The 26033-nt window shown below is 43.4% G+C and overlaps 1 protein-coding gene across 1 annotated transcript in view; it reads left to right on the top strand.

The window, feature by feature from the left end:
- PKD1L1 (polycystin 1 like 1, transient receptor potential channel interacting) overlaps positions 1 to 26033 on the top strand; it is a 901078-nt gene that overhangs the window by 320696 nt on the left and 554349 nt on the right. The window contains exons 20-21 of the mRNA XM_073549827.1: positions 12019 to 12225; positions 12395 to 12576. Of these exons, the coding sequence (XP_073405928.1) occupies positions 12019 to 12225; positions 12395 to 12576 (389 nt within the window). The remainder of the gene's footprint in view (positions 1 to 12018; positions 12226 to 12394; positions 12577 to 26033) is intronic.

Here is a 26033-nt window from a genome sequence, read left to right as displayed (position 1 = left end):
CGGCAGAAGTAAGATGGCGGTCGGCGTGCACGCCCTTTTATACCCCCTGTGACGCCCACCAAAGCAAGCCAATCACTTGCATGCCCTTCTGAAAGATGGTGGTGACCCGTGCCTATGTCATCACGTTGCCCACAGTGTCCGTGGATCCTGATTGGCTGAAAAAGAGCGCAAAACAAACTTTTGAAACGCGACTTTGGCGCGTAAGTCGCCGACCTCGTGGCCGACCTCATCCTAGGGTCGGGTTTCGTTTCATGAAACCCGACTTTGCCAAAAGTCGTCGACTTTTGAATTTTTTCGACCCGTTTCGCTCAACTCTATTCGCGGGGAATAATCTGAATCCCAGATCCCCATCACTAACGGAGTTCAGCAGGTTATCTGCACCTGTAAGCGACAAAAGCTGGTCCTTTCAGTGTAGCGTGCATGCAGCCCTGGACATGTACAGGAATGCTAGACCTGTTATTGCTCGATCTCACGTGCCAGAGCCTTACTTATCCCTCTAGTAAGCTTGACGCGTACTGCAGGGGCATGCCGGAGTCTCGGTTGTTAACGGAATAAAGCTGAGAAATCGCTAGCACAACTACAAACACACATGCCACACCACACACAGAATCGACAAAGCTTTCAAAGTGTGCATCTTTTCTTTAGGTGGCATGGTTGTGGTTTCCCGGGTGGAGTCCAATTAAGCCACAGGCTCCACTCCTGGTGGTGCCCTTTTGGACATTCCTTTAAGGTTCAGCTTTGCAATCATACTGCCCCCGGAAACCAATAACTTTGCCTTCATGGACGCTGTTTGGAGGTTCGTGGGAATAACGCCGCCCGATCAGCAGTTGGCATTTGGGTCGCCCTCCCAGGGCTGTGGGGTACTCGGTACCGGGCCGGTGTCAGTGGGATGGGTCACAGCAGCGGTGACCCGGACGGTGGCCCTGGGCGCCGATGTAAATGGCGTGGTATAATGGTTAAGAGTTTATATAGATAGTTTGACGCCACCTGTGGTGTTCGGCAACATAGATGTTAGGCCAACGCTGCATGCAGATCCTCTGGGACTGATGGTGTTGTGCAGCAAAGATGGTGAAGCTCCCCACAGGTAGAGCTGGAGTCCCAGGGAAGTGTAGATGTAGTGATGGGGGAAAGGCGCAGGCAGTGTAGGTGCTGGTACCCAGATGTAGCGGTGCTGGAATAACTGTAGGACACCAGAGCGTGCAGTTCCAAAGCTTTACTCACAGTCTGCAGGTTACACAGATGCCTGCCTCCGTGCTGTGTCCTCCGGGTCAGGACCTCTGCCAACCTCCGGGACCAAAATGGAAAGCTCCCTTCCAACACTCCGCCAACATGTACCTTCCTGAATGTCTCCTTTCTAGCGCTTGTGGGGAAGCACTCACAGGACCGTGGTTCACTGAAGCGCCTCCTGTCTAACAGATGTTCCTCAGACTTTACTTGTATGGCAGACAGCTGTAGCCTTTTCCTTCTGGCTCCCACACGTCGATGCTGGGGCCTCTGAGCCTTAGTTGGGTACAGAGCATTTATAGCTGCTACTTCCCCCAGTTTCTGCTGCAGGAACGTCAGTGTCCCTACAAACTTGGAGACCGGAATCCGGACCATGCGCTCCAGCTAGGAGTGAGCCTTAACTCTGCTCATCCTCCAGCTCCCCTTCTCACGTCCACACATTTCCCCTTCCCTGCACAGAGTGCCCTAACTTACCTCCTCCCGACCACAGAGAGCAGCTCCTCAGCAGTCAGGTTCAGAGGTCTCCCTGCTAGTCTGGAGTGGGAAATATGTTGTGTGTTGGTTTCACTGCTACTGTAGAGAGATCCTTTCGTTGCTCCCAAGCTTGACAACACACTCCCTAGGAGAAAGGTAATGCCACAGTGGCAACCGTAATCTTGGGGACGCCACAAGTGCACTGAGGCCCAGCCACTGCTGGATGCTGCTGCTGGTACATTGACCCAGACCACTACATTCCCCTCGCACTCTACACTGCCAGAATCTGACCCAGAGGAAACTCAGGTTCCCCTTCCCACATACTATACCACCTTACACGGTGTCAAAGAGGAAGGTGCAGATGAAAGTGCAGGTTCCTTGAGCAGGTGGGGGGGGCATACTCATGGGCGATGGCACTGGCACAGGGCACCGCTTAGTACGCAAAAGTGTCTCTGCCGGTGGGAGGGCCTAAGCAGCCAAGTGCAGTGAGTTGGAAGATGGGGACGACAAGGAGTTCAGAGTAGTGCAGGGATTCCCTAGCAAGGAGACTTATGTAATTGTTTTCAATGTTGGGACAGCAATTTTTGGGGAGCACTATACTCTGGAGAATGATATATGGGGCCCACCATACACTGGAGCATTCCAAAGGTGGACATCAGACACTGGAGCAGCATTTACAGGGCCCATAATACACTAGAGCAGTAGAAATGGGGCCTATTATATATGGAACATTATTTGGGCCCATAAGACAGTGGGGCTTCATCCATTGGGACCAACATATACTATAGCATTATGTGGAGCTCATCATATACGGTTTGAAACATTATATGGGATCAATGATTCCATATGGAGAAATATATGGGCCTCATTACTCTGTATAGCGCACTAAGTGCTGGCCATAATACTGTATGGAGTTATATACTGTCCGTTTTTGGAGGTATTGGAGAATTTAAAATGATATCAGTCATGAGATGTAAGAAGTGAAGTATTTTTCATTGTACTATACTGCTATTTCTCTGCCGTATCGGAGCATCATGAGTTGTGGTATGTGTTAAAGGGGCGCTCTTTGGCCCTGGGCCCACGAAAACCTGGAGCCAGCCCTACCCCCCACATCTGTAGCCAAATAACCCCCATTTTTCAGTGCGTAACTAGTATTATGAAGTAAATTAAGGTTGACAAGCTTAAGTAATAAGAATTGATGCTTTTGGCATTCAAATGGGCACTGTAGGTGTGTTTCCTGTCCTCCTCTCACTGCTGACTTTAATTCCCCATTGACTTATATTGGGTTTCGTGTTTCGGTCGGACCCCCGACTTTTCCCTATAGTCGGCCGATTTTGCTTGACCCGACTTTTGGAAAAGTCAGGTTTCATGAAACGAAACTCGACCCTAAAAAACCAAAAGTCGCTCAACTCTATTCCACACCAAACATAAAAAAGAGGGTGGACAAAAGTATTGGCACTGTTCGAAAAATCATGTGATGCTTCTCTAATTTGTGTAATTAACAGCACCTGTAACTTACCTGTGGCACCTAACAGGTGTTGACAATAACTAAATCACACTTGCAGCCAGTTGACATGGATTAAAGTTGACTCAACCTCTGTCCTGTGTCCTTGTGTGTACCACATTGAGCATGGAGAAAAGAAAGAAGACCAAAGAACTGTCTGAGGACTTGAGAAACCAAATTGTGAGGAAGCATGAGCAATCTCAAGGCTACAAGTCCATCTCCAAAGACCTGAATGTTCCTGTGTCTACCGTGCGCAGTGTCATCAAGAAGTTTAAAGCCCATGCCACTGTGGCTAACCTCCCTAGATGTGGACGGAAAAGAAAAATTGACAAGAGATTTCAACGCAAGATTGTGCGGATGTTGGATAAACAACCTCGACTAACATCCAAACAAGTTCAAGCTGCCCTGCAGTCCGAGGGTACAACATTGTCAACCCATACTATCCGTCGGCGTCTGAATGAAAAGGGACTGTATGGTAGAAGACCCAGGAAGACCCCACTTCTTACCCCGAGACATAAAAAAGCCAGGCTGGAGTTTGCCAAAACTTACCTGAAAAAGCCTAAAACGTTTTGGAAGAATGTTCTCTGTAGAGAAAAGTAGAGCTTTTTGGGCAAAAGCATCAACATAGAGTTTACAGGAGAAAAAAAGGCATTCAAAGAAAAGAACACGGTCCCTACAGTCAAACATGGCGGAGGTTCCCTGATGTTTTGGGGTTGCTTTGCTGCCTCTGGCACTGGACTGCTTGACCGTGTGCATGGCATTATGAAGTCAGAAGACTACCAACAAATTTTGCAGCATAATGTAGGGCCCAGTGTGAGAAAGCTGTGTCTCCCTCAGAGGTCATGGGTCTTCCAGCAGGACAATGACCCAAAACACACTTCAAAAAGCACTAGAAAATGGTTTGAGAGAAAGCACTGGAGACTTCTAAGGTGGCCAGCAATGAGTCCAGACCTGAATCCCATAGAACACCTGTGTGATACTGACTGCTGATTTGTGTATCTAATCCTATCACTGTCTGCTGAGCTACAGTTATAGCCAAAAGTATTGACACCCCTGCAATTCTGTCAGATAATACTCAGTTTCGTCCTGAAAATGATTGCAAACACAAATTCTTTGGTATTATTATCTTCATTTAATTTGTCTTAAATGAAAAAACACAAAAGAGAATGAAGCAAAAAGCAAAACATTGATCATTTCACACAAAACTCCAAAAATGGGCCAGACAAAAGTATTGGCACCCTCAGCCTAATACTTGGTTGCACAACCTATAGCCAAAATAACTGCGACCAACCGCTTCCGGTAAACATCAATGAGTTTCTTACAATGCTCTGCTGGAATTTTAGACCAATCTTCTTTAGCAAACTGCTCCAAGTCCCTGATATTTGAAGGGTGCCTTCTTCAAACTGCCATTTTTAGATCTCTCCACAGGTGTTCTATGGGATTCAGGTCTGGACTCATTGCTGGCCACCTTAGAAGTCTCCAGTGCTTTCTCTCAAACCATTTTCTAGTGCTTTTTGAAGTGTGTTTTGGGTCATTGTCCTGCTGGAAGACCCATGACCTCTGAGGGAGACCCAGCTTTCTCACACTGGGCCCTACATTATGCTGCAAAATTTGTTGGTAGTCTTCAGACTTCATAATGCCATGCACACGGTCAAGCAGTCCAGTGCCAGAGGCAGCAAAGCAACCCCAAAACATCAGGGAACCTCCGCCATGTTTGACTGTAGGGACCGTGTTCTTTTCTTTGAATGTCTCTTTTTTTCTCCTGTAAACTCTATGTTGATGCCTTTGCCCAAAAAGCTCTACTTTTGTCTCATCTGACCAGAGAATATTCTTCCAAAATGTTTTAGGTTTTTTCAGGTAAGTTTTGGCAAACTCCAGCCTGGCTTTTTTATGTCTCGGGGTAAGAAGTGGGGGTCTTCCTGGGTCTCCTACCGTACAGTCCCTTTTCATTCAGACGCCGACGGATAGTACGGGTTGACACTGTTGTACCCTCGGACTGCAGGGCAGCTTGAACTTGTTTGGATGTTAGTCGAGGTTCTTTATCCAACATCCGCACAATCTTGCGTTGAAATCTATTGTCAATTTTTCTTTTCCGTCCACATCTAGGGAGGTTAGCCACAGTGCCATGGGCTTTAAACTTCTTGATGACACTGCACACGTAGATACAGGAACATTTAGGTCTTTGGAGATGGACTTGTAGCCTTGAGATTGCTCAAGCTTCCTCACAATTTGGTTTCTCAAGTTCTCAGACAGTTCTTTGGTCTTCTTTCTTTTCTCCATGCTCAATGTTGTACACACAAGGACACAGGACAGAGGTTGAGTCAACTTTAATCCATGTCAACTGGCTGCAAGTGTGATTTAGTTATTGCCAACACCTGTTAGGTGCCACAGGTAAGTTGCAGGTGCTGTTAATTACACAAATTAGAGAAGCATCACATGATTTTTCGAACAGTGCCAATACTTTTGTACACCCTCTTTTTTATGTTTGGTGTGGAATTATATTCAATTTGGCTTTAGGACAATTCTTTTTGTGTTTTTTCATTTAAGACAAATTAAATGAAGATAATAATACCAAAGAATTTGTGTTTGCAATCATTTTCAGGACGAAACTGAGTATTATCTGACAGAATTGTAGGGGTGTCAATACTTTTGGCTATAACTGTAGCTCAGCAGACAGTGATAGGATTAGATACACAAATCAGCAGTCAGTATCACACAGGATAGGATTAGATACACAGCTCAGCAGTCAGTATCACACAGGATAGGAATATATACACGGCTCAGCAGACAGTATCACACAGGATAGGATTAGATACACAGCGCAGCATACAGTATCACACAGATCAGTATTAGATACACGGTCCAGCAGACGGTATCACACAGGATAGGATTAGATACACTGCTCAGCAGTCAGTATCACACAGGATAGGATTAGATACACAGCTCAGCAGTCAGTATCACATAGGATGGGATTAGACACACGGCTCAGCAGTCAGCATCACGCAGGATCGGGTTAGATACACAGCTGAGCAGACTGTATCACACAGGATAGGATTAGATACACAGCTCAGCAGTCAGTATCACACAGGATAGGATTAGATACACAGCTCAGCAGTCAGTTTCACACAGGATAGGAATAGATACACGGCTCAGCAGACAGAATCACACAGGATAGGATTAGATACACAGTTCAGCACACAGTATCACACAGAATAGTATTAGATACATGGCTCAGCAGACAGTATCACACAGAATAGGATTAGATACGCGGCTCAGCAGTCAGTATTACACAGGATAGGATTAGATGCATGGTTTTTATGTGGAATATAATCATTATAATTTGCTATAACTAACCACAGTCAGTTACTATGCCCAGGCAACGCCAGGCTCTTCAGCTAGTACTGTATATACATGATGCACTATATTGCAGTACGTATACTGTATATACACGATGAACTATATTTCAGTATCTATGTATACACCATATAGCAGTATATACAGTGGATACGGAAAGTATTCAGACCCCATTAAATTTTTCACTTTGTTTCATTGCAGCCATTTAGTAAATTCAAAATAGTTCATTTTTTTTCTCATTAATGTACACTCTGTACCCCATCTTGACTGAAAAAAAAACAGAAATGTAGAAATGTTTGCAAATTTATTAAAAACGAAACACTGAAATATCACATGGCCATAAGTATTCAGACCCTTTGCTCAGTATTGAGTAGAAGCATCCTTTTGGGCTAGTAGAGCCGTGAGTCGTCTTGCGAATGATGCAACAAGTTTTTCACACCTGGATTTGGGGATTCTCTGCCTTTCTTCCTTGCAGATCCTCTCCAGTTTCGTCAGGTTGAATGGTGAACATTGGTGGACAGCCATTTTCAGGTCTCTCCAGAGATACTCAATTGGGTTTAGGTCAGGGCTCTGGCTGGGCTAGTCAAGAATGGTCGCAGAGTTGTTCTGAAGCCACTCCTTTGTTATTTTAGCTGTGTGCTTATGGTCATTGTTTTGTTGAAAGGTGAACCTTCAGCCAAGTCTGAGGTCCAGAGCACTCTGGAAGAGGTTTTCATTCAGGATATCTCTGTAATTGGCCACATTCATGTTTCCTTCAATTGCAACCAGTCATCCTGTCCCTGCAGCTGAAAAACACCCCCATAGCATGATGCTGCTACCACCATGTTTCACTGTTGGGATTGTATTGGGAAGGTGATGAGCAGTGCCTGTTTTTTTTCCACACATATTGCTTAGAATTATGACCAAATTGTTCTATCTTTGTCTCATCAGACCAGAGAATCTTATTTCTCATAGTCTGGGAGTATTTAATGTGTTTTTTAGCCAACTCTATGCGTAATTTCATATGTCTTGCACTTAGGAGAGGCTTCTGTCGGGCCACTCTGCCATAAAGGCCCGACTGGTGGATGGCTGCAGTGATAGTTAACTTTATGGAACTTTCTCCCATCTTCCTACTGCATCTGTGGAGCTCAGCCACAGTGATCTTGGTGTTCTTCTTTACTTCTCTCACCAAGGCTCTTCTCCCACAATTTCTCAGTTTAGCCAGGTCTAGGAAGACTTCTGGTGATCCCAAACTTCCTCCATTTAAGGATTATAGAGGCCACTGTGCTCTTAGGAACCTTGAGTACTGCAGAAATTCTTTTGTAACCTTGGCCAGATTTTTGACTTGCCACAATTCTGTCTCTGAGCTCCTTGGCCAGTTCCTTTGACCTCATGATTCTCATTTGGTCTGACATGCACTGTGAGCTGTGAGGTCTAAAGGTACTGTCACACTAAGCAATATCGCTAGCAATATCGCTATAACTTGTGGCGTTATAGCGATTTTGCTAGCAACATCGCTGTGTCTGATACTTGCCTACGACCCGCTCCCCCGCTGGTTATCGCTGATCGCGAGAGAACGTCCAGGACTGTTTCTCGTCGTCAGCTTCCTGCGGCGCTTCCTGTGGAGAGACGAGTGACGAGCGTGGAGCCGGGCGGGAGGACGCAGGATCGCCTAGTGTGACAGGTAAGTAGCGACCCGCATCCCCAGCGATGTCGCTGGTGAGATCCCAGCGATGTACCAGCGATCCTGACCGCGTCATATCGCTGGTCGGGATCTCTGGTACATAGCTAAGTGTGACAGTACCTTTATATACAGGTGTGTGCCTTTGCAAATCAAGTCCTATCAGTTTAATTAAACACAGCTGGACTCTAATGAAGAAGTAAAACCGTCTCAAGGAGGATCACAAGGAAATTGACAGCATGTGACTTAAATATGAGTGTCTGATCAAAGGGTCTGAATACTTATGATCATGTGATATTTAAGTTTTTCTTTTTTAATAAAGTTGAAAAAAATCTACATTTCTGTTTTTTTTTCAGTTAAGATGGGGTGCAGAATGTATATTAATGAGAAAAAATAGAACTTTTTTAAATTTACCAAATGGCTGCAATGAAACAAAGAGTGAAAAATTGAAAGGGGTCTGAATACATTGCGTACAAACTGTATATACTGTATAACTGCTATGAATAATAGGGCAGTATTACATGGCATACCAGCCATGCAGTACATGATATAATAGCATTATCTATATATATTATTATATATGTACACCATGTCTGCAGCCAGGCCACAGTCACACACGAGAAAATCTGCCATGTGAGAGGAAACATAAAGTATAGAAATACCTGAGGACAAAGATCTTCCCAAGATATAATGATCCTATATATACAGGATCAGATACTGCAGCAGTACATCGTATACAGGGTAAATGTGCTCATATCCCTCATAATGAGGCCTGATATTCTCAATATTATACTCCCTGAGGCTGCAGAAATGTTTCCTGTTGTCCTCTAGGTAAAGGAAAGAGTGGACAAAGAGATAAAGAAGGAATTCCACCCCATGATAAACTCCCCTCCTCCAAGAATGCACCCAGCACCCATCCTGTGCTTCTTCTACAATAATAATTTTAATAATAATCTTTATTTACATAGCACCAACATATTCCGCATCGCTTTACAGTTAAACAGTTTCAAATACAACAGTCATAAGTAACAACGTTAACAATAATATAATGATTAAAGCAAAATAAAACAAAATAAAATGTAGGACCCCTTACCTAAACACTACACTGCTATGAAGCGGAACATTTAAACCGTGCATTATGGTCTATCCCTCACCCAGTCATGGTACTCCCTGCACCGATGGGCTTCGGGGATCTAGACGGTCCTGTAACACTCTCTCTGCAAGGAACAGCATCAGACTGTAAGGACACACATGCTCTTCCTTTATTGCGTACTGCTTCTGTGCAATGATAGGCTGATCACAGTAAACTAATAAAAGCAGGCGTGCAGTTAGAGGGTTTGTACGTCCTTGGAAACTCAGTATAATGAAGCAGATACAGGATTTTTTCAATGCTTCAGTTGTTTGTCTTGAATGTGAATTTAAGTCATATTACAATGTTTCAACCTTGTTGGTTTTTATCAAGTATAATCTGTATAGAACAGCAGTATATGTGAATAGTAGAATAGCGGGGTTATGCCGTTAGCTTTGCATGAAGCATGATGATAGACTATATTACTCGTAACGTATTCTGGCATTCTATACATTCCTTGATAGAAACAAACAAGGTTGAATTGTTGGAACATGATCTGTTAATTCACTGACAGAACAAATAATTTCACTAAAGCACTGAAAAAAATCTACTTTATTGTGCTTGGATTGCAAGAAGTCAAGAAGTCTTTATAGACGGATCCATCTTGTTAACAGTGGATAACAAGTTACTCAGAAGGGAGTCAGCTGGTGGCCATGACCTTAGAGCAATTTTAGATATACTGTATACATGTTTGGTGATGATAACGTGCTACACTTTTGATACTGTCTAAATTGACAATCTAATGATCATAAGTTTGTTGAAAAATTATTTACCATTTTTAAGTAAAACTGGCCTAGATTTCATTTAATTTGAAAATTGACCTAGGGTTTTGATGGGGGTCTGTGTTAGGGGAAAGGATCATAGGGAAGGAAAGAAGTGCCAGGCTTATTTTTGAGCAAGTTTATAAGCCCATGAGACCCAATTGATCAAGACAGGCATTGTTAACTCCAATCTTGATGAGAAGATAGGCTGGATTCAGAATCTACTGATTCATGAAGAGGCGTCATCATTAATCAGGAGCTTCAGATGAGTGGCAAACACCTCAGTGTGGGCCTCACCACAAATCCTACTCCAGTCCCTGAAGTAAGATTTGTAACATAGTAACATAACATAGTTATTAAGGTTGAAGGAAGACTTTAAGTCCATCTAGTTCAACCCATATCCTATCCTAACTTGCCCTAACATGTTGATCCAGAGGAAGGCAAAAAAACCACCCATGTGGCAACAGTAAGCTTCACATTGGGGAAAAAAATTCCTTCCCGACTCCACATACAGCAATCAGACTAGCTCCCTGGATCAACGCAATATTGAGGAAACTAGTGTATATACCCTTTTATATTATACTTTCATCCAGGCCCTTCTTAAATTTTAGTAGGGAATCACTCATTACAACATCATATGGCAGAGAGTTCCATAGTCTCACTGCTCTTACAGTAAAGAATCCGCATCTGTGAGTATGCTTAAACCTTCTTTCCTCCAAACGTAGAGGGTGCCCCCTTGTCCCCGTCACAGGTCTAAGAGTAAAAAGATTACTAGAGAGGTCTTTGTATTGTCCCCGCATATATTTATACATTGTAATAAGATCACCCCTAAGCCTTCGATTCTCCAAACTAAATAACCCCAAGTGTAATAACCTGTCCTGGTATTGCAGACCCCCCAGTTCCCTAATAACCTTGGTCGCTCTTCTCTGCACCCGCTCCTGTTCAGCTATGTCTTTCTTATACACCGGAGACCAGAACTGTACGCAGTATTCTAAGTGTGGTCGCACTAGTGACTTATATAGAGGTAAAATTATGTTCTCATGAGCATCTATGCCTCTTTTAATGCATCCCATTATTTTATTTGCCTTTGCAGCAGCTGCCTGACACTGGCCACTAAATGAGTTTGTCGTCCATCCATACACCCAGGTCTTTTTCAGTGAGTTTTTCCCAGTGTTTTACAATTAAGCACATAATTATACATCTTTTTTGTTCTACCCAAGTGTATGACCTTGCATTTATCCCCATTAAAGCTCATTTGCCATTTATCAGCCCAAGCTGATAGGGAATGCCACCTCTCATCATGAAGTTGACAAGAGGCAGTCGCCATGCCCCTGTGATGGTTCACTTCCACCCGTGTTGCCATTGATGGGCAAAAATGATGTAAAATGGCAAAAGTATTAGCAGTTTAGAACAGCCTCGGGTTGCGCCAAACTAATGTCACTTTTCAAAGCTTTTTTGTTAAAATACTAGTGTAAAACTTGTGATGAACTGACTTTGTCTTGAGCCTAGTAATAAACAGACACCTGTTTGCTCTTCAGTGGGGCACTTCTTATCTTTAGTTTGAGCAATGGAAGTTTAGTGACTCTTTAACAACTACTTGTGTATTCAGTCATACTTGTGGTAATATACTAACATATATATATATATATATATATATATATATATATATATATATATATATATATATATATATTAATGTAAGAAGACTTAACGCCCATATCCACAACAATGTGTACAATGATTTACAACATTATCTATGCTAATTAGTAAATACAATAGCTTACGAAAAATGATAATAAATGATAATTAAAGAAAAAAACAATTGCATTTTTCCCCACATATTATCCACACTCTCAATTAATGTAGAAAATATGAATTCTGTACTAAATTATTATTTTTCATACTGTTTTAGATTACAAGATATGAAGAACTACATCTCGGAGTGACATTTGAAGCTGCAATACTATGCAATGTTTCTCAGGGGCTTTATTACAACTGGTCGTTTGTGAAAATCAATGGCACTGTTATTCCTTTACCACCCCATATTGACAATAAAAAGCAAACAATTACATTGCCAGCATTCTCCCTAATGTATGGAAATTATACAGCCCTATCTCGGGTATGTACTCTATGTAACTGCTTAATAGTCCACCAGTGACATGCTACTCCTTTCTGGCTGACTACACAAAGCAATGGAGCACTAAGTATATAATGCATAAATAAGAACCTTATTATGCCGAGAGGACACATTTTTATCTAGCACACTAATTGCAGTTTACTTTTTTCAGGTTCAAATAGTTGGAAATGTGGTGTACAGCAATTACACCGTGCCAGTGGAAGTTCAACCCAGTGATCCAGTGAGCATGATTGCAAATGGGCATCATTTTTTTATTGATAAAACCACTATTAAATATTTCTCGCTAAATGGGACACCATCCTTTGACCCAGATAATCCAGGAGCTCATTTAAGGTAAATCATTCATTTCTATATATGGAAAATGTTTGGACACTGCACTTTTAATCTCCGCATTATGTTTACACATAAGAATGAAATTAAAAGTTATGTCAGTCAAACTGGTCTGAAATGAATTGAGCTTCATTCTCTATAAACATAACTATGGTGTCTTCATCCAGGTAGGTACTTATGAGGTGAATTGCAGAAAATATATCATCTACTGTATACTTAATACTTTAGTTCTACCCCAAATAGCCAAATAAAAAAAATATAACAAATGAAAGATGGAATTGTAGCAAATAATCAAATGGGGATATGAACTGAACCTACATTTATCCACATCATATTTTTACACAAATCCATGTCTTTCCACCAAACTAAGTCAGTAGAGGTAGGTCGGTGTTAGGGGATGAAAAACTGGGCACTTGCTCTGGTCTCCTATCCTCAGCCTCTCTATGAAATTAGTAGAGGATGCACAGCATTAACTTCACTTTATGTGGTGCATTCACCGTAATCCTCAAAGGACCACCTACAAGCATGAGGTCAGAAGTCATAAGAGAGGGAAAATAGTCGGGCTCATAGCTCAGCAGTGAGCAGACAAGACAAGAATTAGCCTTCAGTCATGCCTGTTCTGTATGCCCCTGCTCAGAGGGAATGAATATGCACTGTGAGACAGTGACCAGCGTTATTGTGAATGGCTGGTATGTGTCGCAGAGGTGCAGGTCCTCTGCACTGTAAGCCTGGAAGGTTTCTCTGGGACCTGTAGTTCTGCGAGCCTTATTTAGTTTATGAGGGCTGGGCTTACAGGATAGCCAGAGAATTGGGCGGGTCTGGCTAACCATCTACCTCCCATCAGTGGGTGTGTCTCATGGGATATAATGAGACTGTTGCTTGGTCACATGGTCACATGGTCTCTGTGTTGGAAGGTCCTGGAAGAGGAAAGGCTTCCCTGGAAAGCACATGTAAGAGGTCATGTGCCTGCAGAGACCGGGATGGCTATCTGAGTTGGGGAAAGCTACTGTCCTTCTGAGGGTCTGGAATTGACAGGTTTGAGCTTGTCAAGCAAGTCATAGAACAGGTCAGTGATCCTAGTATGGCAGCTCCCCTAGAAGTCAGGACTGACAAGAAATCAGTGTGGGGAGCGGAGCTCCTGGAAGGTAACCTTGGACAAGAGGGTTGTAGGAAAGGCAGACAGGTGTATCTGCTATTGGACTGTTGGTCATAACATGTTACATTGATGTAATGAAATGGACTGTACTTTATGCGGGTTTATGCTGTGTCTAAATAAACCGCATGGACTGTTTAAGTGGAAAATCGTTCCTGTGTGCCTTAATCTCGCTGCCAACTGAGTGTTCCCCAACACATTCAGTGAGCGCTATCTCACAGCACCCACAAACGTGACATATCTGAAAAGGAGGTTAGTAGGTTAGCGGTATGTATTATTGTGTGTGTGTGTCTGTATGCAATATATATACACATTATATAGTGTGTGTGGGAATATAGATAGATATATATATATTTTTTTTACATTGTGTATATATATATATATATATATATATATATATATATATATATATATATATATATATATATATATATGTAGCTAAATGTGTGTGTATGTTTGTATGTATGCATGTGCGTATGTCCGGGATTGGCATCTGCACCGTCGCAGCTACAGCCACAAAATTTTGCACAGTCTCACGTCTGGACCCCGAGAGCGTTATAGGCTATGTTGTGAGGCGAAATTTTAACCCCGCGCGTACCAATTCACCAAACAATTTGGCCTATTATTCTTATCAATACTATGGTGTTATCGTCCTTCTGTAAAGCTGGAAATAACACAATTTATTACCGTGCCAACACAGACCACCCTCTGACACAGACTGCAGGGGGAGCCCAGTATCACACAAGATAGGATTAGATACACGGCTCAGCAGTCAGTATCACACAGGATAGGATTAGATACACAGCTCAGCAGTCAGTATCACACAGGAGATGATTAGACACATGGCTCAGCAGTCAGTATCACACAGGATAAGATTAGATACACAGCTCAGCAGTCAGTATCACACAGGATAGGATTAGATACACAGCTCAGCAGTCAGTATCACACAGGATAGGAATAGATACACGGCTCAGCAGACAGTATCACACAGGATAGGATTAGATGCACAGCTCAGCAGTTAGTATCACACAGGAGATGATTAGACACACGGCTCAGCGGTCAGTATCACATAGGATAGGATTAGATACACAGCTCAGCAGTCAGTATCACACAGGATAGGAATAGATACATGGCTCAGCAGACAGTATGACACAGGATAGGGTTAGATACATGGCTCAGCAGACAGTATCACACAGGAGAGAATTAGACACACAGCTCAGCAGTCAGTATCACACAGGATAGGATTAGATACACAGCTCAGCAGACATTACCACACAGGAGAGGATTAGGTACACAGCTCAGCAGACATTATCACACAGGATAGGATTAGATACACAACTCAGAAGCAGGATGTGCCAAAGGAGAGGACATTTTCATTCCAAGAATTCCACTCATTCCATCTGATTTGTTTTTTGATTTTAAACGCCTCCAGTTTCCAGTTCAACTGCTATTTGCATTGTCCATTAACAATGCTCAGGGAAAGTTCTTGAAAGTAGGAGGGATCGATTTGCAATCTCCATGCTTTTCTCATGGTCAACTTTACGTGGTCTGTTCAAGAGTTGGAACTGCCAAAAATCTGTTCATCTTTGCACTGAAAGGAAAAACCAAAAATCTTGAATGAGTTGAAAATAAAATACTATCAATACTTGGGTAATCGTTTAGTTAATTTGTGTTGCAAATCTGTAGTGTTGAATATATGATGTGAAATGTTTTTATGTGCAATATAATCATTATAATTTGTTATAACTAACTACAGTTGGTTACTATGCCCAGGCAATGCCAGGCTCTTTAGCAAGTATATATATATGTATCTAATATATAAAGCTCAATGTGTGTATGTTTGTATGTATGTATGTGTGTATGTCCGCAATTGGCATCTGCACCGTCGCAGCTACAGCCACAAAATTTTGCACTGTCATACATGTGGACCCGAAGAGCATCATAGGCTATGTTGTGAGGTGAAATTTTAACCCCATGCATTCCAATTCACCAAATAATTTTGCCCCTAGTTACATAATGGGGAAAAAGTGTATGTGTGTATGACCAGGATTGGCATCTGCACCGTCGCAGCTACAGCCACAAAATTTTGCTCAGTCAAGCGTCTGGACCCCGAGAGCATCATAGGCTATGTTGTGAGGTGAAATTTTAACCCCGCGCATTCCAATTCCCCAAACAATTTGGCCCATTATTCTTATCAATTCTATGGTGTTATCGTCCTTCAGTAAAACTGGAAATAACACAATTTATTACTGTGCCAACACAGACCACCCTCTGACATAGACTGCAGGGGGAGCTGTTATGAATGAGTCACCGTAGGAGGCAAAAACAGAAATACTAGCTAAGTCCAGAAAACCAGAGAAGTTGGCAGCTATCGGATTGCAGACCCCTGAACCTAACAACAACAACTAGCAGTAGCCGTGGGGGGTTCCTATGGTGCCCTAGACCCCTCGATCACAGCCGGAGAACTACATAGCCTAAAGACAGAAAGGGAAATCTAAACTGCCCCAGAGCAGACCCCAAAGCAATAGGCAGCCCCCAACATATAATGACGGTGAAGCAAGATGAAAAAACACTCACACAGATAGAAAGATAGGTAGAGCAAATGATGGGGCCCAAGCTAACTAAATAGGACAGGACAGGAAAGCTGCTCTCTGCAATCCGCCAAAACCCTCTCAAAAACAAGAGCCAACAGACTGATAGGGAAAAAAGCCCTGAAGACGCTAGGCTTCAAAAAGACTATATCAGTACTCAGGTATTTTCTGAAGACAAAGCAAAAAGGAATTCAGCTCACCCAGCAGGGAAAGGCAGAAATCCAGAAAAACAAGGCAAAACAAACCAAAACACAAATGCAAAAAGAAGAGCAGAAAACTTAACTTTTGAGGAGCAGGAATCAGACTGGTCTCCAAGAATCCCTCAGAGAAATCACCCGCAAGGCAGAAGGACGTCAGCTGCCTTATATCCAGTCAGCAATTTCAGTCACCCAGTCATCATCATTCTGCTCAGGTGCTTTGTAATCAGCCTCACTACCTTCCTTCACCAGAAGAGGGAGTTCATCAGACCTCAATGGTGAAGGGGAAAATGAACTCACAACAGTACCTCCCCCTTGAGGAGGGGTCACTGAACCCTCATCCACGCCACCGGGGCGATCAGGGTGAGCCCGATGAAAGGCACGCACCAATCTTTTGGCATGAATATCAGAGGCAGAGACCCAGGAATTATCCTCCTGACCATAACCCTTCCACTTAACCAAATACTGGAGTCTCCATCTAGCCAGACGGGAATCCAGTATCTTCTCTACCTCATATTCCATGTTACCTTCAACTAATACAGGGTCCGGAGGTGCCACCCCAGGAACAACTGGTTCAACAAACCTCTTCAACAAGGACTTATGAAACACATTATGAATTTTAAATGTGACAGGAAGAGCCAAACGAAAAGAGACCGGATTAATAATCTCCAAAATCTTGTAATGTCCAATAAATCTAGGCTTAAACTTAGGAGAAGCCACCTTCATAGCGATATTTTTTGATGATAACCAAACCATATCACCAACCTTAAACTGGGGACCAATGGTCCTATGTCAGTTGGGAAACCGCTGGGCCTTTTCCTGGGAGAGAGATAACTTATCCACCACTTGGTCCCAGATCTGGTGCATTCTCTCCACCACAGTGTCAACACCTGGGCAGGCAGAAGGCTCCACCTGCCCTGAAGAAAATCGAGGATGAAACCCAAAGTTACAAAAAAAAGGTGACATCAAAGTGGCAGAACTAGCTCTATTATTTAAAGCAAATTCGGCCAAGGGCAAAAATGAAACCCAATCATCCTGATCAGCGGAAATAAAACATCTCAAATACGACTCCAAGGTCTGGTTTGTTCTCTCCGTCTGCCCATTGGTCTGAGGGTGAAAAGCAGAGGAGAAGGACAACTGAATTCCCAGCTTGGAACAGAAAGTCCTCCAAAATCTAGACACAAACTGAACTCCTCTGTCAGATACAATGTTCTCAGGAATCCCGTGCAACGAACCACCTGTTGTAAAAACAGGGGCACCAACTCAGAGGAAGATGGCAACTTAGGGAGTGGTACAAGATGAACCATCTTAGAGAACCTATCACAAATCACCCAAATAACAGTCATTCTCTGAGAGACAGGCATATCAGAGATGAAATCCATTGAAATATGGGTCCATGGCCTCCTGGGGATTGGCAAAGGCATAAACAACCCACTAGAGCGAGAGCACGGTTTAGACCGGGAGCAAGTCCCACAGGACTGCACAAAATTCCTGACATCACGAGACAAGGCGGGCCACCAAAAAGACCGACTCACCAGATCTCTAGTACCAAAAATACCTGGATGACCAGCCAATGCAGAGCAATGAACTTCAAACATCACTCTCTTCTTCCACTGGTCAGGAACATACAACTTTCCACTGGGACAACGCTCAGGTTTGTCCTCCTGGAACTCTTCCAGAGCACGTCTCAAATCGGGCGAGATGGCAGAAAGAACTACCCCTTCGCCTAAGATGGTAGCAGGCTTGGTCACCACAGGAGAATCAGCAAAGAAGCTCCTAGAGAGGGCGTCTGCCTTGACATTCTTAGTGCCAGGAAGAAAAGAGACCACAAAATCAAAATGTGTAAAAAAACAAGGCCAACCTAGCCTGTCTAGGGTTCAAGCGTTTGGCCGACTCCAGGTAAATCAAATTCTTGTGGTCAGTGAGGACCACGACTTGGTGTTTAGCTCCCTCCAACCAATGTCTCTACTCCTCAAATGCCCATTTCATGGCTAACAGTTCCCGATTCCCCACATCATAGTTACGTTCAGATGGAGAGAACTTTTGGGAAAAGAAAGCACAGGGATTCATTTTAGATGTTACAGGATCCTGTTGGGACAAAACAGCTCCTGCACCAATCTCAGAAGCGTCCACCTCTACCTGGAACGGGAGTGAGACATCAGGTTGCCGCAAAACCGAGGCAGAAGTGAATCTTCGCTTCAGCTCCTGAAAGGAAGGAACAGCCTCCTGAGACCAATTCAACACATCAGCACCCTTCTTAGTCAGATCAGTCAATGGCTTGGCAATACTAGAAAATTTTGCTATAAATTTCCGATAAAAATTAGCAAAACCCAAAAACTTCTGGAGGGCCTTCAAAGAAGTGGGCTGAACCCAATCATAAATGGCCGGTACCTTGGCTGGGTCCATTTCAATAGTTGACGGAGACAAAATAAATCCCAAAAATGAAATCCTCTGTACCCCAAAAAGGCATTTCGATCCTTTGACATACAGGGAATTCTCCCTCAAGATCCGGAACACAGTCCGAACATGTTCCACATGAGAATCCCAATCCTTGGTGAACATCAAAATATCATCCAGATAGATAATCAAAAACTTGTCCACAAAGTCTCAGAAAATGTCGTTCATGAAGCACTGGAAGACAGAAGGGGCATTAGTGAGCCCAAAAGGCATCACCAGGTACTCAAAATGTCCCTCCGGAGTATTAAACGCCGTCTTCCATTCATCCCCATGCTTAATGCAAATAAGATTATACGCCCCCCTGAGGTCAAGCTTGCTAAACCAGCAAGCACCTTTAACTCTGGAGAATAGATCCGAAATCAGGGGTAACGGATACTGATATTTAATAGTAATTTTGTGGAGGGCACGATAATCAATACAAGGCCTTAATGAACCATCCTTTTTGGCCACAAAAAAAAAAACGGCACCTAAGGGTGAAGAGGATGGTCTAATATGACCCTTCTCCAACGCCTCCTTAATAGAGGATCGCATAGCCTCGTGCTCGGGTACAGATAAATTGAAGAGCCGACCCTTGGGAAATTTACACCCCGGGCTCAGTTCAATTGCACAGTCATAACTCCTATGAGGAGGCAAAGACGCAGACTCATTCTCACTAAATACATCATAAAAGTCCGCCAAATAGTCAGGAACATCATGCGACTGAGGAGAGGTGGAAAAAGTCACCGTAGGAGGCAAAAACAGAAATACTAGCTAAGTCCAGAAAACCAGAGAAGTTGGCAGCTATCGGATTGCAGACCCCTTAACCTAACAACAACAACTAGCAGTAGCCGTGGGGGGTTCCTACGGTGCCCTAGACCCCTCGATCACAGCCGGAGAACTACATAGCCTAAAGACAGAAAGGGAAATCTTAACTGCCCCAGAGCAGACCCCAAAGCAATAGGCAGCCCCCAACATATAATGACGGTGAAGCAAGATGAAAAAACACTCACACAGATAGAAAGATAGGCAGAGCAAATGATGGGTCCCAAGCTAACTAAGTAGGACAGGACAGGAAAGCTGCTCTCTGCAATCCGCCAAAACCCTCTCAAAAACAAGAGCCAACAGACTGATAGGGAAAAAAGCCCTGAAGACGCTAGGCTTCAAAAAGACTATATCAGTACTTAGGTATTTTCTGAAGACAGAGCAAAAAGGAATTCAGATCACCCAGCAGTGAAAGGCAGAAATCCAGAAAAACAAGGCAAAACAAAACCAAAACACAAATGCAATAAGAAGAGCAGAAAACTTAACTTTTGAGGAGCAGGAATCAGACTGGTCTCCAAGAATCCCTCAGAGAAATCACCCGCAAGGCATAAGGGCGTCGGCTTCCTTATATCCAGTCAGCAATTTCAGTCACCTAGTCATCATCATTCTGCTCAGGTGCTTTGTAATCAGCCTCACTACCTTCCTTCACCAGAAGAGGGAGTTCATCAGGCCTCAATGGTGAAGGGAAAAATGAACTCACAACAGGGAGCCCAGTATCACACAGGATAGGATTAGATACACAGCTCAACACACAGTATCACACAGAATAGTATTAGATACACTGCTCAACAGTGAGTATCACACAGGATAGGGTTAGATACACATCTCAGCAGATGGTATCACACAGGATAGGATTAGATACACTGCTTAGCAGTCAGTATCACACAGGATAGGATTAGATACATGGCTCAGCAGTCAGTATCACACAGGATAGGATTAGACACATGGCTCAGCGGTCAGTATCACACAGAATAGGATTAGATACACAGCTCAGCAGTAAGTATCACACAGGAGAGGATTAGACACACGGCTCACTGGTCAGTATCACACAGGATAGGATTAGACACACGGCTCAGCGGTCAGTATCACACAGAATAGGATTAGATACACAGCTCAGCAGTCAGTATCACACAGGAGAGGATTAGACACACGGCTCAGCGGTCAGTATCACACAGGATAGGATTAGACACACGGCTCAGCGGTCAGTATCACACAGGATAGGATTAGATACACAGCTCAGCAGTCAGTATCACACAGGATAGGAATAGATACACGGCTCAGCAGACAGTATCACACAGGATAGGATTAGATGCACAGCTCAGCAGTTAGTATCACACAGGAGAGGATTAGACACATGGCTCAGCGGTCAGTATCACACAGGATAGGATTAGATACACAGGTCAGCACACAGTATCACACAGATTAGTATTAGATACATGGCTCTTCAGTCAGTATCACACAGGATAGGATTAGATACATGGCTCAGCAGTCAGTAACACAAAGGATAGGGTTAGATACACGACTCAGCAGATGGTATCACACAGGATAGGATTAGATACACTACTCAGCAGTCAGTATCACACAGGATAGGATTAGATACACGGCTGAGCAGAAAGTATCACACAGGAGAGGATTAGGTACACAGCTCAGCAGACCTTATCACACAGGATAGGGTTAGATACACAGCTCAGAAACAGGATGTGCCAAAGGAGAGGACATTTTCATTCCAAGAATTCCACTCATTCCATCTGATTTGTTTTTTGATTTTAAGCGCCCCCAGTTTCCAGTTCAACTGCTATTTGCAATGTTCATTAGCAATGCTCAGAGACAGTCCATGAAAGTAGTAGGGATCGATTTGCAATCTCCATGCTTTTCTGTTCATCTTTGCACCGAAAGGAAAAACCAAAAATCTTGAATGAGTTGAAAATAAAATACTATCAATACTTGGGTAATCATTTAGTTAATTTGTGTTGCAAATCTGTAGTGTTGAATATATGATGTGAAATGTTTTTTTTGTGCAATATAATCATTATAATTTGTTATAACTAACCACAGTTGGTTACTATGCCCAGGCAACGCCGGGCTCTTCAGCTAGTATACAGTGGGGAAAAAAAGTATTTAGTCAGTCAGCAATAGTGCAAGTTCCACCACTTAAAAAGATGAGAGGCGTCTGTAATTTACATCATAGGTAGACCTCAACTATGGGAGACAAACTGAGAAAAAAAAATCCAGAAAATCACATTGTCTGTTTTTTTTTCATTTTATTTGCATATTATGATGGAAAATAAGTATTTGGTCAGAAACAAGCAATCAAGATTTCTGGCTCTCACAGACCTGTAACTTCTTCTTTAAGAGTCTCCTCTTTCCTCCACTCATTACCTGTAGTAATGGCACCTGTTTAAACTTGTTATCAGTATAAAAAGACACCTGTGCACACCCTCAAACAGTCTGACTCCAAACTCCACTATGGTGAAGACCAAAGAGCTGTCAAAGGACACCAGAAACAAAATTGTAGCCCTGCAGCAGGCTGGGAAGACTGAATCTGCAATAGCCAACCAGCTTGGAGTGAAGAAATCAACTGTGGGAGCAATAATTAGAAAATGGAAGACATACAAGACCACTGATAATCTCCCTCGATCTGGTGCTCCACGCAAAATCCCACCCCGTGGGGTCAGAATGATCACAAGAACGGTGAGCAAAAATCCCAGAACCACGCGGGGGGACCTAGTGAATGGTCCCAGCTCTCTGCAGTTCAATGTAACAAGGCCTACCATAAGTAACACACTACGCCACCATGGACTCAGATCCTGCAGTGCCAGACGTGTCCCACTGCTTAAGCCTGTACATGTCCGGGCCCGTCTGAAGTTTGCTAGAGAGCATTTGGATGATCCAGAGGAGTTTTGGGAGAATGTCCTATGGTCTGATGAAACCAAACTGGAACTGTTTGGTAGAAACACAACTTGTCGTGTTTAGAGGAAAAAGAATACTGAGTTGCATCCATCAAACACCATACCTACTGTAAAGCATGGTGGTGGAAACATCATGCTTTGGGGCTGTTTCTCTGCAAAGGGGCCAGGACGACTTATCCGGGTACATGAAAGAATGAATGGGGCCATGTATCGTGAGATTTTGAGTGCAAACCTCCTTCCATCAGCAAGGGCATTGAAGATGAAACGTGGCTGGGTCTTTCAACATGACAATGATCCACAGCACACCGCCAGGGCAACGAAGGAGTGGCTTCGTAAGAAGCATTTCAAGGTCCTGGAGAGGCCTAGCCAGTCTCCAGATCTCAACCCTATAGAAAACCTTTGGAGGGAGTTGAAAGTCCGTGTTGCCAAGCGAAAAGCCAAAAACATCACTGCTCTAGAGGAGATCTGCATGGAGGAATGGGCCAACATACCAACAACAGTGTGTGGCAACCTTGTGAAGACTTACAGAAAACGTTTGACCTCTGTCATTGCCAACAAAGGATATATCACAAAGTATTGAGATGAAATTTTGTTTCTGACCAAATACTTATTTTCCACCATAATATGCAAATAAAATGAAAAAAAAACAGACAATGTGATTTTCTGGATTTTTTTTTCTCAGTTTGTCTCCCATAGTTGAGGTCTACCTATGATGTAAATTACAGACGCCTTTCATCTTTTTAAGTGGTGGAACTTGCACTATTGCTGACTGACTAAATACTTTTTTTCCCCACTGTATATATAGCTCAAAAAATAGAGGAAAACTAAAATAGAATATCCTAGATGCTCTGAATTAAATATTCCAGTTGCACATCTTTATTCATTACATAGTGAACTGCATTGAGACAATGAATCATAAAAATCATCACTGTAAATCTAAATTAATATCACATGGAGGTCTGGATTTGAAATGATACTAAAAAATCAAAGTGGAAATTAAAATTACAGGCTGATCCAACTTCAGTGGAAATTCCTCAACATAAGGAAATGATGCGCAGTAGTGTGTGCCTACAGATACCTGTATGGCCTCCCTACAATGCCTGGGCATGCTCCTGATGAGGCGGCTCATTTTCTCCTGAAGGATCTCATCCCAGTCCTGGATTAAAACATCAGGCAACTTCTGGACAGTATGTGGTGCAACTTGGCATTGGTGGATGGAACGAGACATGATGTTCCAGACGTGTTCGATTGAATTCAGGTCTGGGGAACAGGCATGTCAGTCCATAGCATTAATTCCTTGTCATTCATCAGAAGGAACCGAGTGCCCAGAGCACCTGCATATGGTCTCACAGTGGGTCTGAGGATCTCATCCCGGTACCCAGTACCTAATAGCAGCCAGGGTACCTCTGGCTATCATATCGAGGGCTGTACAGCCCTCCAAAAAAATGCCTTTCCACAACATTACTGACCCACGGCCAAACCATTCATGCTGGAGGATTTTGCAGGCAGCAGAATGTTCTCCACGGTGTCACATCTGTCACATGTGCTCAGTGTGAACCTGCTCTCATCCATGAAAAGCACAGGGCGCTAATGTCAAATCTGCCAATCTTGGTGTTCGCTAGCAAATGCCAATCACCTTGATTGGTGTTGCGCTGTAAGCACAACACCCACTTGTGGTTGTCGGGCCCTCTTCTCACCCTCATGGAGTCTGTTTCTGACAATTTCAGCAAGAACATGGATGTTAATGGCCATCTGGAAGTAATTTCGTAGGGCTTTGACAATGCTCCTCCTGGCCCTCCTTGCACACAGGAGGAGGTAGCGTTCCTGCTGCTGGATTGTTGCCCTCTTATGGCCACCTCCATGTCTCCTGGTTTACTGGCCTTTCTTCTGGTATCAGCTCCATGCTATGGACACTGTGCTGACAGACACAGCTACCCTTCTTGCCACAGCTTGCATTGATGTACCATCCTGGATGACCTACACTACCTGAGCAACTTCTGTGGCTTGTAGACACCGCGTCATGCTGCTGTACTGTACCTCTAGAGGTGAGAGCAATGACAAAATGCAAAAGTGACCAAAACAACTGCCAAAAAGGATGAAAACAGAGAAATGGTCTGTGGTCATCACCTGCAGAACCACTCCTTTATAGGGGTTGTTGTTGTGAGCTCATTTTCGGGTTTGCCTCTGGCTTCTGGTGAGGGTTATGGAGCTGGCTGTGCTGACAGAGGAGTAGTGAGTTCTCTATCTGGACTCCCTCTGTTGGTGAAGGGAGGTAATGAAGCTGATCTAAATGGCAGAGACTGGCCACCTGAGGAAGAGGATTGCAATTGGACATCAGGAGATTCTGATTGGATTTAAGGCAGCCGACTCCCTAGTTTCTTGCTGTTGAGTTTTCCTGACTGTGGCTTCTGGTTTCCAGTTTGGTTCCTGCCTTCCTAAAGCTAAGTTTTCTCTGCTATTGTTCATATGAGGTGTTGTCTGGTTTACTTAGTTTTTGTGTTCAGCCAGCCTTGGCTGGGATTGGGCTGAATCCCCATTTTGTCTCTGATCAGTTGATCTCTTTTGCTCTGTCTTCAGAATATACCTGAGTGCTGATATAGTGATTTGAAGTCTAGCGACTACAGGGCCTTTTTCTATCAGAAGTGTTGGACATTTTTGTTGGCAGGGTTTTTTGCGTGATTGCAGACAGCAGCTTTTTTTTCCTGTCCTTTCTAGTTAGTAAGGGCCCCATCGTTTGCTCAGCCTATCTTTCTATCTGTGTCTGTGTTTTCATCTTGTTTCACCGACAATACATGTTGGGGGCTGTCTATTGCTTTGGGGTCTGCTCTGGGGCAGTTTAGATTTTCCCTTTCTTTCTTTAGGCTTATTTAGTTCTCCTGCCATGACGAGGCATCTAGGACCACCGTAGGCACGCTCCACGGCTACTGCTAGTTGTTGTGGATAGGATCAGGGGTCTGCAATCCGCTAGTTACCAACCTCGCCGGTTTTCTGGGCTTAGCTTGCTTTTTGATTTTTCCTCCTCGGTGACTCATTCATAACAGAATCACCAGCCATACCTCAGATTCTAGGGTACTCTAAAGCAGGAGAGAATTGTAAAAAAAAAAAATAAAAAGTGTCAGAATTTTTTTTTTTTTTGTATGTATATTTTCTCTTTTTTTTCTGGGGCCGTAGGAGGATTCTTTTTTTTTTTTTTTTTTTTTCTTTTTCTCCTTGATGGAGATTAAGCAATTGTCTGATCGTGTGGAGCAGCTCGCTGCTGAAGTGCGGGGAATTTCCGCCTATCTCACTCATTCACATGCTGTTGAACCAAGGATCCCTGCTCCTGATGTGTTTTCTGGGGATTGGTCTAAAG

This window comes from Dendrobates tinctorius, unplaced genomic scaffold (assembly GCF_039654945.1).
Source record: "Dendrobates tinctorius isolate UK_male_01 unplaced genomic scaffold, ASM3965494v1 ptg000162l, whole genome shotgun sequence".
In the NCBI taxonomy this organism is placed as follows: domain Eukaryota; kingdom Metazoa; phylum Chordata; class Amphibia; order Anura; family Dendrobatidae; genus Dendrobates; species Dendrobates tinctorius.
The sequence above is the reverse complement of the archived record's forward strand: the minus strand, read 5'-3'. Positions and strand labels throughout refer to the sequence as shown.